The sequence below is a fragment of the Tupaia chinensis genome, unplaced genomic scaffold (assembly GCF_000334495.1).
Source record: "Tupaia chinensis unplaced genomic scaffold, TupChi_1.0 Scaffold000113_1, whole genome shotgun sequence".
NCBI lineage: Eukaryota > Metazoa > Chordata > Mammalia > Scandentia > Tupaiidae > Tupaia > Tupaia belangeri.
Genome location: NW_006159577.1, coordinates 5613587 through 5625793, shown reverse-complemented (window position 1 = coordinate 5625793; position 12207 = coordinate 5613587). Strand labels below are relative to the sequence as shown.

The 12207-nt window shown below is 38.5% G+C and overlaps 1 protein-coding gene across 4 annotated transcripts in view; it reads right to left on the bottom strand.

Moving 5' to 3' along the window:
- Nucleotides 1-893: 893 nt before the first annotated feature.
- ATE1 (arginyltransferase 1) overlaps nucleotides 894-12207 on the bottom strand; it is a gene marked incomplete at its 5' end in the record, with an annotated part of 145529 nt that continues 134215 nt past the window's right edge. For all 4 annotated transcript variants that reach the window (XM_014586092.1, XM_014586094.1, XM_014586095.1 and 1 more), the window contains 1 exon segment: nucleotides 894-4342. In XM_014586092.1, the coding sequence (XP_014441578.1) occupies nucleotides 4164-4342 (179 nt within the window).

The window sequence follows — 12207 nt, the reverse complement described above, 5'->3', positions numbered from 1 at the left end:
CCAACTGTAGCACGGAGGATGGGCCCTCATTTATTTTCATGTCCACAATAAATAGATGAAAAAAATTATAAAATAATATGCATGGTATGATAGTACTTCTCTTAAAAAAAGTTTTTAAAGATACACACAAAAACATAAATTGCATTCAATAGTAGTAATGACAAGATTTTAAAAGTGATTTTTATTTTCTTCAGTATTCCTATCAGGTTGTCAGAAAAGTCATGATGCATTTTTCTGTTTTTCTATATAAAAACATGTCATTACTTTTTCAACTACCCAATACATTGGCTAAATATCATCTGATGAACACGGTTTCATTTCAAATTAAAGAAAAAAAAAAGCCAATAAAGCTATTTCTACTCTTAAAAAATATGTCACTAGTAATTATAACTAATATCTAAAGCACTTGGAAATAGGATTAATTTTACCCTTGACCTACCAGGATCCCCTTTATTACAAAAAAATCAAAACACTAGTAAATGTATTTCATGAATACACTGTGGACTATCAGGAATGATTAAAACACACTTAGGTTTATTATGTATTTTTAGAAATTTCTCTGTAAACTAAACTTTATAAGAGAAATTATATCTGAGTTCACTGTTACAGCCTTATTTCAAATCTCATTGGTTAAAAAGAAGTTTATTCCCTAATTGATCTTGTGAAAATCCAGGCTTTTTGCTTCAAGTGAGATTTATTCTACTCTATTTCTGAAAAAGAAATCCATCATACTTTGATGGTCTGGAACTCCAATTATTGAAAATTAAATTTTATGATTCACAGAGCCAATGCTTTTTACCTCTGTTTTCTACATATTCAATGTAGATGAAATGTTTCCAAGAATTTAAAAGATGAAAACATATGTCCTTTAAGTAATGACAAGCAAGAGCCACTGCAGATAGAAACAGCTTTATTTTTTTTTCATTCAAGCTTTATCAAACGGATTGTTCAAAAAGCATATACAAGAGCAAAAACTACCATGTGCGGTCAAACTTATTTTGCCTTAAGAGTCACTGGTTTTCTTTGGAAAGAATACATACTTGAATAACTTCTAATTCAAACATTTCCCAACTGTTTCCACTTCGTCTCTGTCTTTTCTTTTAAGTTAGCAACAATAGAAACAGTTTAGTTAACTGTTCATCATGTTCTTTCTCATCTCTAATCATGCTGAAATAATACAATGCCTATAAAATCAAACCATATGCTGTTCAAAAATCTGAAAGGCTTCTTTTACATAAAAGATTCTATTCTGTTAAAAAACCACATTCAACTGATATTTGCAAAATGAATGAAAAATAAGACAAACTGAAAGCAAACATAAACAGTAATAGTTTCTTACCTAAATCATTTTAATCAAATGAATAACACATTCGTCTGATAATAGCCTCTATCTTTCAGAATATAAAAAAGTGCTCATATTGCATTTAGAAAAAAATAAGACAACAAAAACCTCCCAGAACGGAAATCATATAAATAAAGATGGTAGCACAGGGAATCAAAATTATACCTTTGCTCCCAAGACAGGGAGGTAGGTGTGAGTTTATTTAAAATCAGAAGGGGACTACAACGCTAAGATTGCAAATGCAAAGCTTCCTGCCTGGAAAAGATAAAAACTGTCTCTGAAAGGTCCGCCTGTGTCCCGTAGATGAAAGCCATTAACACAAAATCAGATCTCTCAGCCAGAATGCCTGTCAGCTGACAAACTTAGGCTGCTTCCCTGGACTGTGCTGTCTAACCCTAGCTGGGTATTCACTCAGCTAGGGCTCAAACGAACAAATAAATGTCCTTTGGAGCTGCACTGACTATCGGGATGGCACTATCTATTCTCCAAATAGCATGAGCATGAGTATAGGAACCAAGTGCGAAACTACACAACCAGGGCACTCTGAAGTTTCAATGGGGCCGACCTACAATGCCACCCTCCTGACAGCACAGCGGTTTGTAGACAGAGATGATGAATCATTTTCCTCTGAAGGACCCCCAAAGTGAATTCTGCAGGAAGAAATCGGGGTTGCAGGAACATGGATTCAAGGGTTCTCTTCATCTGATACTCAAGAGTGTTGATCCGTACCATACTATTCTACACGCTAATCACGGAGATGGCAGCCGGAAGTAAAGCAGCCGATGACATTGACTCACACAATACAAGTACTAACCCTCCCCTTCTTTTAGTAATGGCGAGGTGATGTACCACACTTTCTGAAATCTTGCTTTGAAATATCTCAAAATACAGATACTGCTGAGAAAACAAAACAGCATTAGGACATAATTCTTTCTTACATTAAAATTATGTGTGTGTGTATGTGTGTGTGTGTACACATAATTAACAGTTTTTTGAGTATGGCAGGATTTCACGTTATTTATACTTTCCTTAATGTTTTAACTGCTTATAGTGAGTGTCATTTCTGTAATCACTAAAATCATAAAATGAAACTATCTTTATTTTAAAGGAAAAAAGAAAAGAATGTTCTTTAGATTCTGAAGGCAGTTTCATGGAAGAGCCCCTCAAATGCTCTGAGGAGATTATCCTGAAGGTTAAAATCCCAGGAGAATGTAAAACCCTTGTGATCACAGAAAATGGCTTTGGGACTACTCTATCCCAGCTTAGCCAGTACCTCGTCCATGGATGTGCAACCCCCCCCCCCCACACACACACACAAAGAATGAATAGTTTACTGATATGTTGTATTTGTAGGCTTTTCATTTTTAAAAAATCATTTATTTTATGACCCCTTTCATTGTAGCTAGTTGAAGGTTATTTTCTAATATTTTCTGAAATTCAGTGAATTTTAGAAAAAAGCTTAAGATCAGTAGTGGGGAACAAACTAGTGAGTTTTAAAATATGGCTTTTTTTTTTTTTTTTTTAAATCAAGTAATAGAAAACAGAAGTCTGGGCTGGGGGGCAGCAGAAGAGAGGATCAGCTGGGAAAGGACACAAGAAAACTGCCTGCTCTGTTCTCCATCTTGTCTCCAACACAACCCGACTGTAACGAAGACGGTCATGTCTGACTCTCTTCCTTGTACCAACCCCGCACAGTGCCTGCCGCCATGACAGCAGACATGTGCTGAGCGGGCAAGGGCTCAACAAAAGAAAGTGAGAGCCAGAGACGGGGCGAGCGTCTGCTCCTAATTACTACGGTGGCACCTCCTCTCTGGCTCTCAAATCAAAGGGCGAGAAATGGATTGTTCCGCCTCATACCCTGGAACAGAGGTCGGAATGATTCCTATTTACTTAAATTTGATTTGTCACACAACTATAAAAGTAGTCAGATATTCACTTTCATCAATAATCAAAGATAAATGTCCTGAGTTCTAAGAAATAAAAAATTAGTGCCTACTCCTTTGGATGAGGCTTAGATCAAGGCAAGAGCCAATATTTTTCATTAAAAACACCATTTCTTAAGATTATTAGAAATAGAGAAAATAATATAGTATATAATTAGAGTAATTACATATTTTATTGTACAAATTGGGATACTTTTGAGAGTAAAAGGGAACACTGGTAACAATTATTCTAGGGGAAAAAAAGCATTCCAAGATAGCAAACATGAGCAGGACTATTCTTGTCTAATGGACACCGGACACTAATACGAGATCCTTTTTTACTGTTTGTATTTTCTTCTCCAAGTTCTCTGTTAAACTACATACTATAACATTTGGCAGCAATGTAATATTGAACACAGAATAACAGCAGTTTTGTTCTCTTGAGAAGATGTATTTTCTAACTGATGAAACAAACTTCCTACCTTCTCCATGCTTAAGGTTTACCTAGCATAAACTAAATGGATCTGAGGGAACAACCTGTTACAATTTCTCTAACGGCACAAAAAAAGTACAACTGTGATTTAATTACTTAGATGCACTTCTTAATTTTACTTTCCAAAATATTAACAGACAAGTTAGGATATTCTGCTCCAGAAATGAACCTCCAAAATGATAGATCTCAATTATGGAGCCAGATCAGGACACATTTTTAAAATCTTTGCATTAACCATGAGATTCTCACCAATACATCACCACAAAATGTTTTAGAAAAGCCATAGAAGAGTCAAAAATAACACGTCTAGTTTGTGGACAGTTACAGTGTTTCCCAAGGGGTGAGGATGGACTGTGGCACGCATCATTAGCACGACACGAACAGCAGAAAGGCGCAGGGGCTCATCTCAGTTTCTGAACAGCAGCATCCTTTCCGAACAGGCCTGCCCCACCAGGCTCGCGTACTGCAGCACAGTGGCCTCCTCGCTTGGGTCTTTCTGGTGTTTCTTATAAACACCGTAAGGCATGATGGCTTTCTTGTAAAACACTTGCAATCGGTCAGGTTCTTTACTGCGACCTTCGTCCACTGGAACAACAAAAGATACCAGTTTTTTAAAAGTCACATAACTTCATTTCGTTATTTTTAAATACTTAATTCAAAACACAAACATTTTGTATGAAGATGTCCTCCAGTCAGTAGGTTCGATGCAGGTGCACAGCACAAACAAACTAGCTTGGGCTGGCCAGTGGCACGGCACTGTGGGATGCTGGGCCCACGGGAAGGACCTGGATTTGCATCCTGAGGCCTCCCTGCACATGATGGGAACTTGCACTTGCTTGTGATCTGCGCTGGTTGAGCCTGAAGGCGGAGAGTGGTGTGGGGCTCTTGTTGGGGTGCCTGTGTTTCTTTCTCTCTCATGGAAAAAACAGACAGATGAACTTTTGGAGGGAAAAAGACTATCTTGAGTATGTTAATAACAAGTGTCTTACTAAAAGGCAATAAACACTCTCCAGAGTAATGATTAAGACACCAAGTAAAGACAAAGAATCAGAAATGATTTTTAAAAATTGGCCTTTTGGGTCAGTAGGTGGTGTAGTGGTTAAGGCACTGGACTCCCACAGGGCCGACCACAGTTCGAGTCCCAGACCTGGCAGCCTGCTTTCTCAATTTGCCTTTGTCTCGATGTTGTTCTTGCCCACTTTTCTTCTCTCTCTCTCTCTCTCTCTCTCTCTCTCTCTCTCTGTGTCTTTCTCTGGTGAGCACATATGTCCTATAGCAAATTAAAGTAATAATAATAGTAATAAAATAAAATAATGTTTAAAAATTGGCCTTTTATACCTTTATTATTTTCTTATAATCAATAAGGTTTATGACTCTCCAGCATCTTTTCCAAGTCTGATATAAGTCTACTTTGCCTCTCCTCATGGCAACATATGATTGGCACATTGTACTGACGGAAGTTTTCATCTCTGCTGTGAAGCTTTGGGCCAACTCGGCAGTTCTGACTAGGTCTGGACAATGGGCATTCACGTTCTTGGGTAGGAGGGCAGATCCTTAATGGCTTTCAAAAAGACGTGGCAGAGAATGGTGGTGGCTGCCTCAATAAGTATTCCTCTTTTTATATCTAAAACACCTTCAGGGATTTTTAAAAACTCTTTTCTTTTTAAGTTTATTTATATCTTCAGAGAGAGAGGGAGAGAGAGACTCCCAACAGGATCTCAACGCCATGATTTACCCTCAGCTTCAGCCAACACCGATCACAGGCACACTCATGCCTGGCTTACTTAGGGAGGACTCTGCGAGTGAATCTGGAACCTTCCCGTGTGGGTCTGCCTCACACACTTGCGCACCACCACTGCCCCACTGTCTGGCCACAACCTGAGGTTATCATCAGGGCACACAGGTGATACCTTTCAGCTAGGTGTGGGCTCATGACAAAGTTCTGACCAATAGAATGGATATATGTGGAAGTGTTTTGTGGTCACTTCCAGGAATCTTTTTAAAAGGAGAGCCAACCAAGCTAGTTGGAAGTATGGTGGTTAAGGCAGCTGGATCCCACATTGCTAATAGTGTGGTTCAAGTCCTGGGCCTGGAGGCTTAAAAATCGACACCAGACACATGTGTTTGTGTGTCCAAAATCCCAAGAGAACAGAGAAGGGATTATAGCATGGCCATCCTCCCTGGGAGGTTACCTCTCACTTTCCTTCTTTCTGACTGTCCCTCTCTTTCTGGTAAATGCATACACCCTACAGCAAACTAAAAAAACAACAACGAGGGGGGGCTGACCTACCTCTTTCATTTTTCAGCCTTTCCTTCATTCTGCTGCTTGGATCATGGATGTCATGGCAGGAGTCCTAACCTAAACCCTGGAGCTTGAGATTAAGACTTACTCTGGATTCAGCAAAAACAATCTATTGACAGAAGAGGACTGAGTAACTGAGGACCTGGTGCAACAAACTGCCATATCAGCCCTGGGCTGCCTTTGTAATGATCTTTGTCTAGTGTTACATCAAAAAAATTATCTTGGTTAAGCCAATATTATTTTAGGTTTTATTGATAGTAGTTGCTCCCAATCCTAATGTAGTGAATAATGGATAATGGTACAATATCCACTAAAATATATAATGTTTATCATTAACTTAGCAAATCCACTTTTTTTTGAGAGAGAGAGAGTTTTGGTACAGGGCACATATGCTTGCCAGAGAGACAGAGAGAAAGAGAGCCAGAAAGCGTGAAATCACCCCCCAAGGGGATGGCAATGCTGCAATCCCTTTTCCTCCATTCTTCTCTCAGGATTTTGGGCACGTACACGCATGTACTCAGCATGAGTTTTAAGCCACTGTGTCCAGGACTCAAACCACAGTTAACTACATGGGAGGCCAGTAACGTAACCATCTGCTGGTCCCTCAAGTCCACGCCTAAGAAGCATCCTACAGCCATTGTTCTCAAGACTGACTTCATAGTGGAATCACCTGAGAAGTTGCTGGAAATCTCCAAAGCCTCGATCCCCTCCTCAGAGGTTCTAATTGAGAAACTGGTTTGAATGGAACCTGAGGCATAGCATTTTGTTAAGTCTTTTAAAGTGGGTTGAGAAACGCCTAGAGAAACACCCAGAATGTTTATGACAATACTCTGTAATACTGAAAAACTGGCAACAAACTGAATGTCTATCCAGGGAGTACTGGTTAAAGAGTTAAGGTATGTCCATACAATAAAATGTGACACAAGTATTAAAAAGACAAAGACTGTTAAGTGGAAAAAAAAAAAAGTAGGTATAGTATAAATAACTGCTCTCTTAATTAAAAGCCTAATATATGCACAGGAAAAAAACAGATGGACAAATATATGCCAAACTGTTAACAGAATTTGCCTCTAACCTATTCCCCTTGCCTAGAACTACTCCCCTTCCTCCGGGAAGCCCTGTGGCTCACTGCCTTACTTACCTGATCACTCTCAATGTCACCTCCTTGGGGGCTTCTTTGGTTCCATATGAAACAGTATTCCCATTCTCCCTTATTCACCTTCATAGCACTTACTGTCACCTAATATATATTTATTTATTGCCCATTTTACTTTCCATTAGGAACAAAGTGCTATGAGAATAAAGATTTTGCCCATTTTCCCACTAATATATCCCTAGTGCCTAAAACAGGATCTGGCACACAGTAGGCACTCTATAAAAATTTGCTGAACAAATGAATCTAAAATGAATCTATCTCTATGGGTAATATTTACACCCTGTGGAATGCACATACACACACACTCTCATTTTTAGATTTTCTATCATGAAAATTAGATTTTTATAAGTTAAAAAATAAGTTTTTTAAAAGTTACATTAGGGATTTAATTCTTTTCCTGATTTGGATCTTCTGGAAATAAAGAAGAAACAGTTTACAATTAATTTACTGAAATACAAATTAATTTTCTTTCTTTCTTTTCTTTTTTTTCCCAGAGTTTTTTTACTATAGGGCACATGAGCTCACCAGAAAGACAGAGAGACAGAGAGCGAGAAATCACCCCCGAGGGGGGATGGCCACGCCACAATCCCTTCTCCTCCAGTCTCCTCTTGGGATCTTGGTCACGCATGCACACGCGCCTGGCGTAAGTTGAAGCCACCAGGTCTGTGACTCGAACCATGGCCAACTACATGGGAGTCCAGCGACATAGCCATTACACCAACTGCTGGTCTCAAATTAATTTTCTTAATCGTCCCAAATTTTTCAGATTTCCCATTATCACATTATGACTGTAAAACAGGCACTGAAGCCTGTTAATAATGCATGCTGCCAGCATCCGCCAAGGTTCTGCCAATACCTTTCTTAAAACTCCACTGTTTGGGACCAGCAGATGGCATAATGGTTACATTGCTGAATTCCCATGTAGTTGACTATGGTTTGAGTCTTGGACTTAACAGTTTAAAACTCATGCCAGGTGCATGTGCATGGGTGCCCCAAATCCTGAGAGAATACTGAAGGAGAAGGACTCCAATGTGGCCACCCCTGGAGGGTGCTTTCTCCTTTTCTGTCTCTCCGGTGATTGCAAGAATATCTCCCTAAAAAAATAAAATGAAAATAAATAAATAAATAAATAAATAAATAAATAAGTAAGTAAGTAAGTAAAATAGATAAATAAAATGAACAAACAAAAACCCAACTGCTTGGGGGGGGGGGGCAGCATACGGCATAGTAGTTATGTCGCTGGACTCCCACATGGCCTGACTGTGGTTCGAGTCCCAAACCCTGTGGCTTGAAAATCACGCTGGGCACATGTCCAGCATGCCCGAGATCCTAGGAGGAGAATGGAAGAGAAGGACTTGTGGTGTGTCCATCCCACCACCCCAGGGTATAATTTCCACTTTCCTGCTTACTGTGTCTGTCTCTCTCTCTCTCTCTCTCTCTCTCTCTCGTGAGTGAGCACACCCTAAGGCAAAAACCTATTAAAAAACAATAAAAAACCTACTGCTTCCCTGGGTGAGTGTTCCTAATGACTAACTTGAGGGGTTCTCACAATTCACAAAATCCTCACTACCCAGGTAAGATTACGTCATAATTCTATAGTCACATCAACTCAATTTTAATTTGCACATCTCTGAGGAATAATTTATTCAAACAAGAAGGCACTGATATTAAGGTATCAAAACATAAGCAAATGAAAAGTTCAGTTTCCTCTAAAAAAAGAGCTAAGCTCTATCTCTTCCCACCTCGTAATAACTTGAAATTAGAACTCAAACTTATCATTTAAACTTAAAATCCTGCCTACCCAATGAAAGCTAGAAATATTAATCTAAAACTGTTAGTACTGTAGAAAAAGAAAACAAACAAGGAATAAAAGAAATAACAGAAAGATAACTATAAATTTTTTAAAAATTGGTATTTCAGTAGATTGAAATGGCTCATCAAATTGAAAATTAGTTATCAGTGAATTAATCGCTATTCAAAAATTACATTTTTATTCACTTTTAATCATAAATGTAATTCTTATTATAAAATTTAAATACTACAGAGATAAAGCAGAGGATGCTATCAATTCCTCACACATACTTTTTGCTCATATATTTTCCTTGTTGCCTCACTAAACCCACACCCAAGTTGCCAGTGTTTTAACAATTTTATAAGATGTATTTAAATATTCAAATGCAGTTTTGGATCACCTTCTAGCTATATATTAAATTAAGGAAGAAAACTAAATCAAATTTTACCTTTCGTAGGGTATAACATATTAATTAACTTCTGAAACCACCGAAATCATTATACACAGAACATTTCTGTGCTTGGGGCTTGATGGTCTGCGGTTTTACATCATTTAGTTACATTCTCCATGGATTCTGATTCTTAGCACATTTTACATAAAGTAACAGCAAAACCAATTAAAAACCTAACAAAATAATCCTAAAATACTTAAAACACTGAAAATAAATCAGTTATGGGGACCAGCAGGTGGCGTAATTGCTATGTGGGTGGACTCGCATGTAGTAGACCATGGTTCGAGTCCCAGACCCAGTGGCTTAAACTCATGCCGGGCGCATGTGTGTGCATGCCCAAGATCCTTTTTTTTTGGAGAGATTTTCACTGTAGGGCGCATGTGCTCGCCAGACAGACAGACAGAGACATAGAGACAGAAAGTGAGAAATCACCCCCCAGGGGGGATGGTCATGCCGCAATAATATATGTACAATATAGAGTGTTTCATGTGTATTTATATTTGTTGTCAAAAGTTTACAAACACTGGGACCAGCAGTTAGCGTAATGGCTATGTTGCTGGACTCCCATGTAGTTGACTGAGGTTCGAGTCCTAGACCCAGTGGCTGGAAACTCAGGCCGGGCGCGTGTGCGTGCGTGCCTAAGATTCCAAGAGTAGAATGGAGGAGAAGGGATTGCGGCATGGCCATATCCCCTGGGGAGTGATTTCTCGCTTTCTGTCTGTCTCTCTCCGTCTGGCAAGCGCATGTGCCCTGTAGTAAAAAACCTCTCCGAAAAAAAAAAGAAAAGAAAAAGAAAATCAGTTACGATTTATTTACTAAAAAAATGCACTCCAAACCCTCACAGAACTCTTTCATAGTCATCCCGATAAATGTCATCAGCGCTTACAGACCAAAAAAAATAAATAAATAAAAATAAAAATCCATAGCTAAACCCACACAGCACAACAGGCTTTTTCTTGAGGAGACCTGGAAGGTAACAGAAAAACGGGCCAGCCCGAGATTAGAGACCATTTGCTATCTCACCTAAGAAAACTGCCAGCTCACTGAGATAGAAATGTGCTACAAGGATGTCTTCCATTTTTCTTTTCTCTAATATGTCACAATTTATTTTCTTTTTTTTTTTTCAGAGAGGTTTTTTGCTATAGGGTGTGAGCACTCACCAGAAAGACAGAGACAGAGAGACAGAAAGCAAGAAATCACCCCCAGGGGGGATGACCACACCACAATCCCTTCTCCTCCATTCTCCTCGTGGGATCTTGGGTATGCACACACGCACGCCTGGCGTGAGTTTAAGCTACTGGGTCTGGGATTCGAATTGCAGTCAACTACGTGGGAGTACAGTGACATAGCCATTTCGCCAACTGCTGGTCCCTTATTATTTTTTTGGAGAGTTATTTTCTTAAAATAAAAACCAAAGGCAATCCTGCAAAATCTTCTGAGACGAGCATTTGATCACTAGGGATACAAATACACTTTCAACTCTATGATATTTTAATCTTACAGGAAAACTCTGGTGGGCAACAACTGCCTGATGTTTTCCCCCAACTTTTTATTAGCAGCAGCTGAATTGTACATCACAGGTATTTTCAGGGGAAAAGCACCTGGAGATCAAGGCTGTACATCTCCTTCTTGTGGGGCTTTAACTCATTTGGTATTCTTAAAGAGATTTATAACTCCTAGGCTTTCCAAAAAATGATGAATTTTCTGAACTTCATTATTTATTGTTATAGCATTATTACATAATTATGGAAACTAGTTAGGTACTTTACAGTTTTTCATGAAGACAGTTGTATAAATGGCAGGCAAGGCTAAATATAGTTGGGAAAACTGATAAAACAAGAATTTGAAATTTTGCACAAATGTATGATAGTGGGAGAAATATTTAATAAAACTGAACTCTAGAAGTTCAAGGCTGAATATTATTTAGAATTATTTAAATTAACAGGCAATAGTAACAAATGTTTTAATCATTGTGGGGAAGAGGAGGGGGAGGTACAGAGAATGTGAACATTGTTTTTTTTTTTTTAAAGTACAGGATAGCAAAAGGGTGAGGCAAGGGAATGAATGCATAATAGTTACGATAGGAATAACTAAGCTCAACCAGCTCACTCTTCAAGGCTATTTGGTGGGAAGTTTAAGAATTACTTTAGGAAGTCATCACGGGAAATCAGGCATTTTCATAGTCTGTAAGGAATACTGTTACCAATTTCATTCAATGTTTCCTAAGAAAAACTCAAATTTAGTTTATTTGTAAAATGCCACATAATAATAGCTTTATTGAGCTCTCTCTCACTTACAATTCACCCATTTAAACTGTGCCAATCAGGGGTTTCTAGTGTATTCACAGAACTGTGCAACCATCTTATCAATTTTAGGACATTTTCATCATTCCAGAAAGAAATCTGTCACTGTTTTCCAGATGGTTGCACCATTTTGTAAGCCCATCAGCAATGTACAAAGGTTCCGATTTCTCCATGTCCTCATTAACACTTATTATCTGCCTTTTTAGTTATAGCCATCCTAGAGGTGTAAAGCAGTATCTTACTGAGGCTTAGATTTACACTTTTCTTATGGCTCATGATGTTGAGCATCTTTTCATGTGCTTACATCTTCTTTGAAGAAATGTCTATTCAAATCGTATGCCCATTTTTTTAAGGTTTTTGTTATAGGGTGCATACGCTCGCCTGTGAGAGAGAGAAAGAGAGAGAAAAAGGGAAAGTAAAAAATCATTCCTTGGAGAGGTCATACT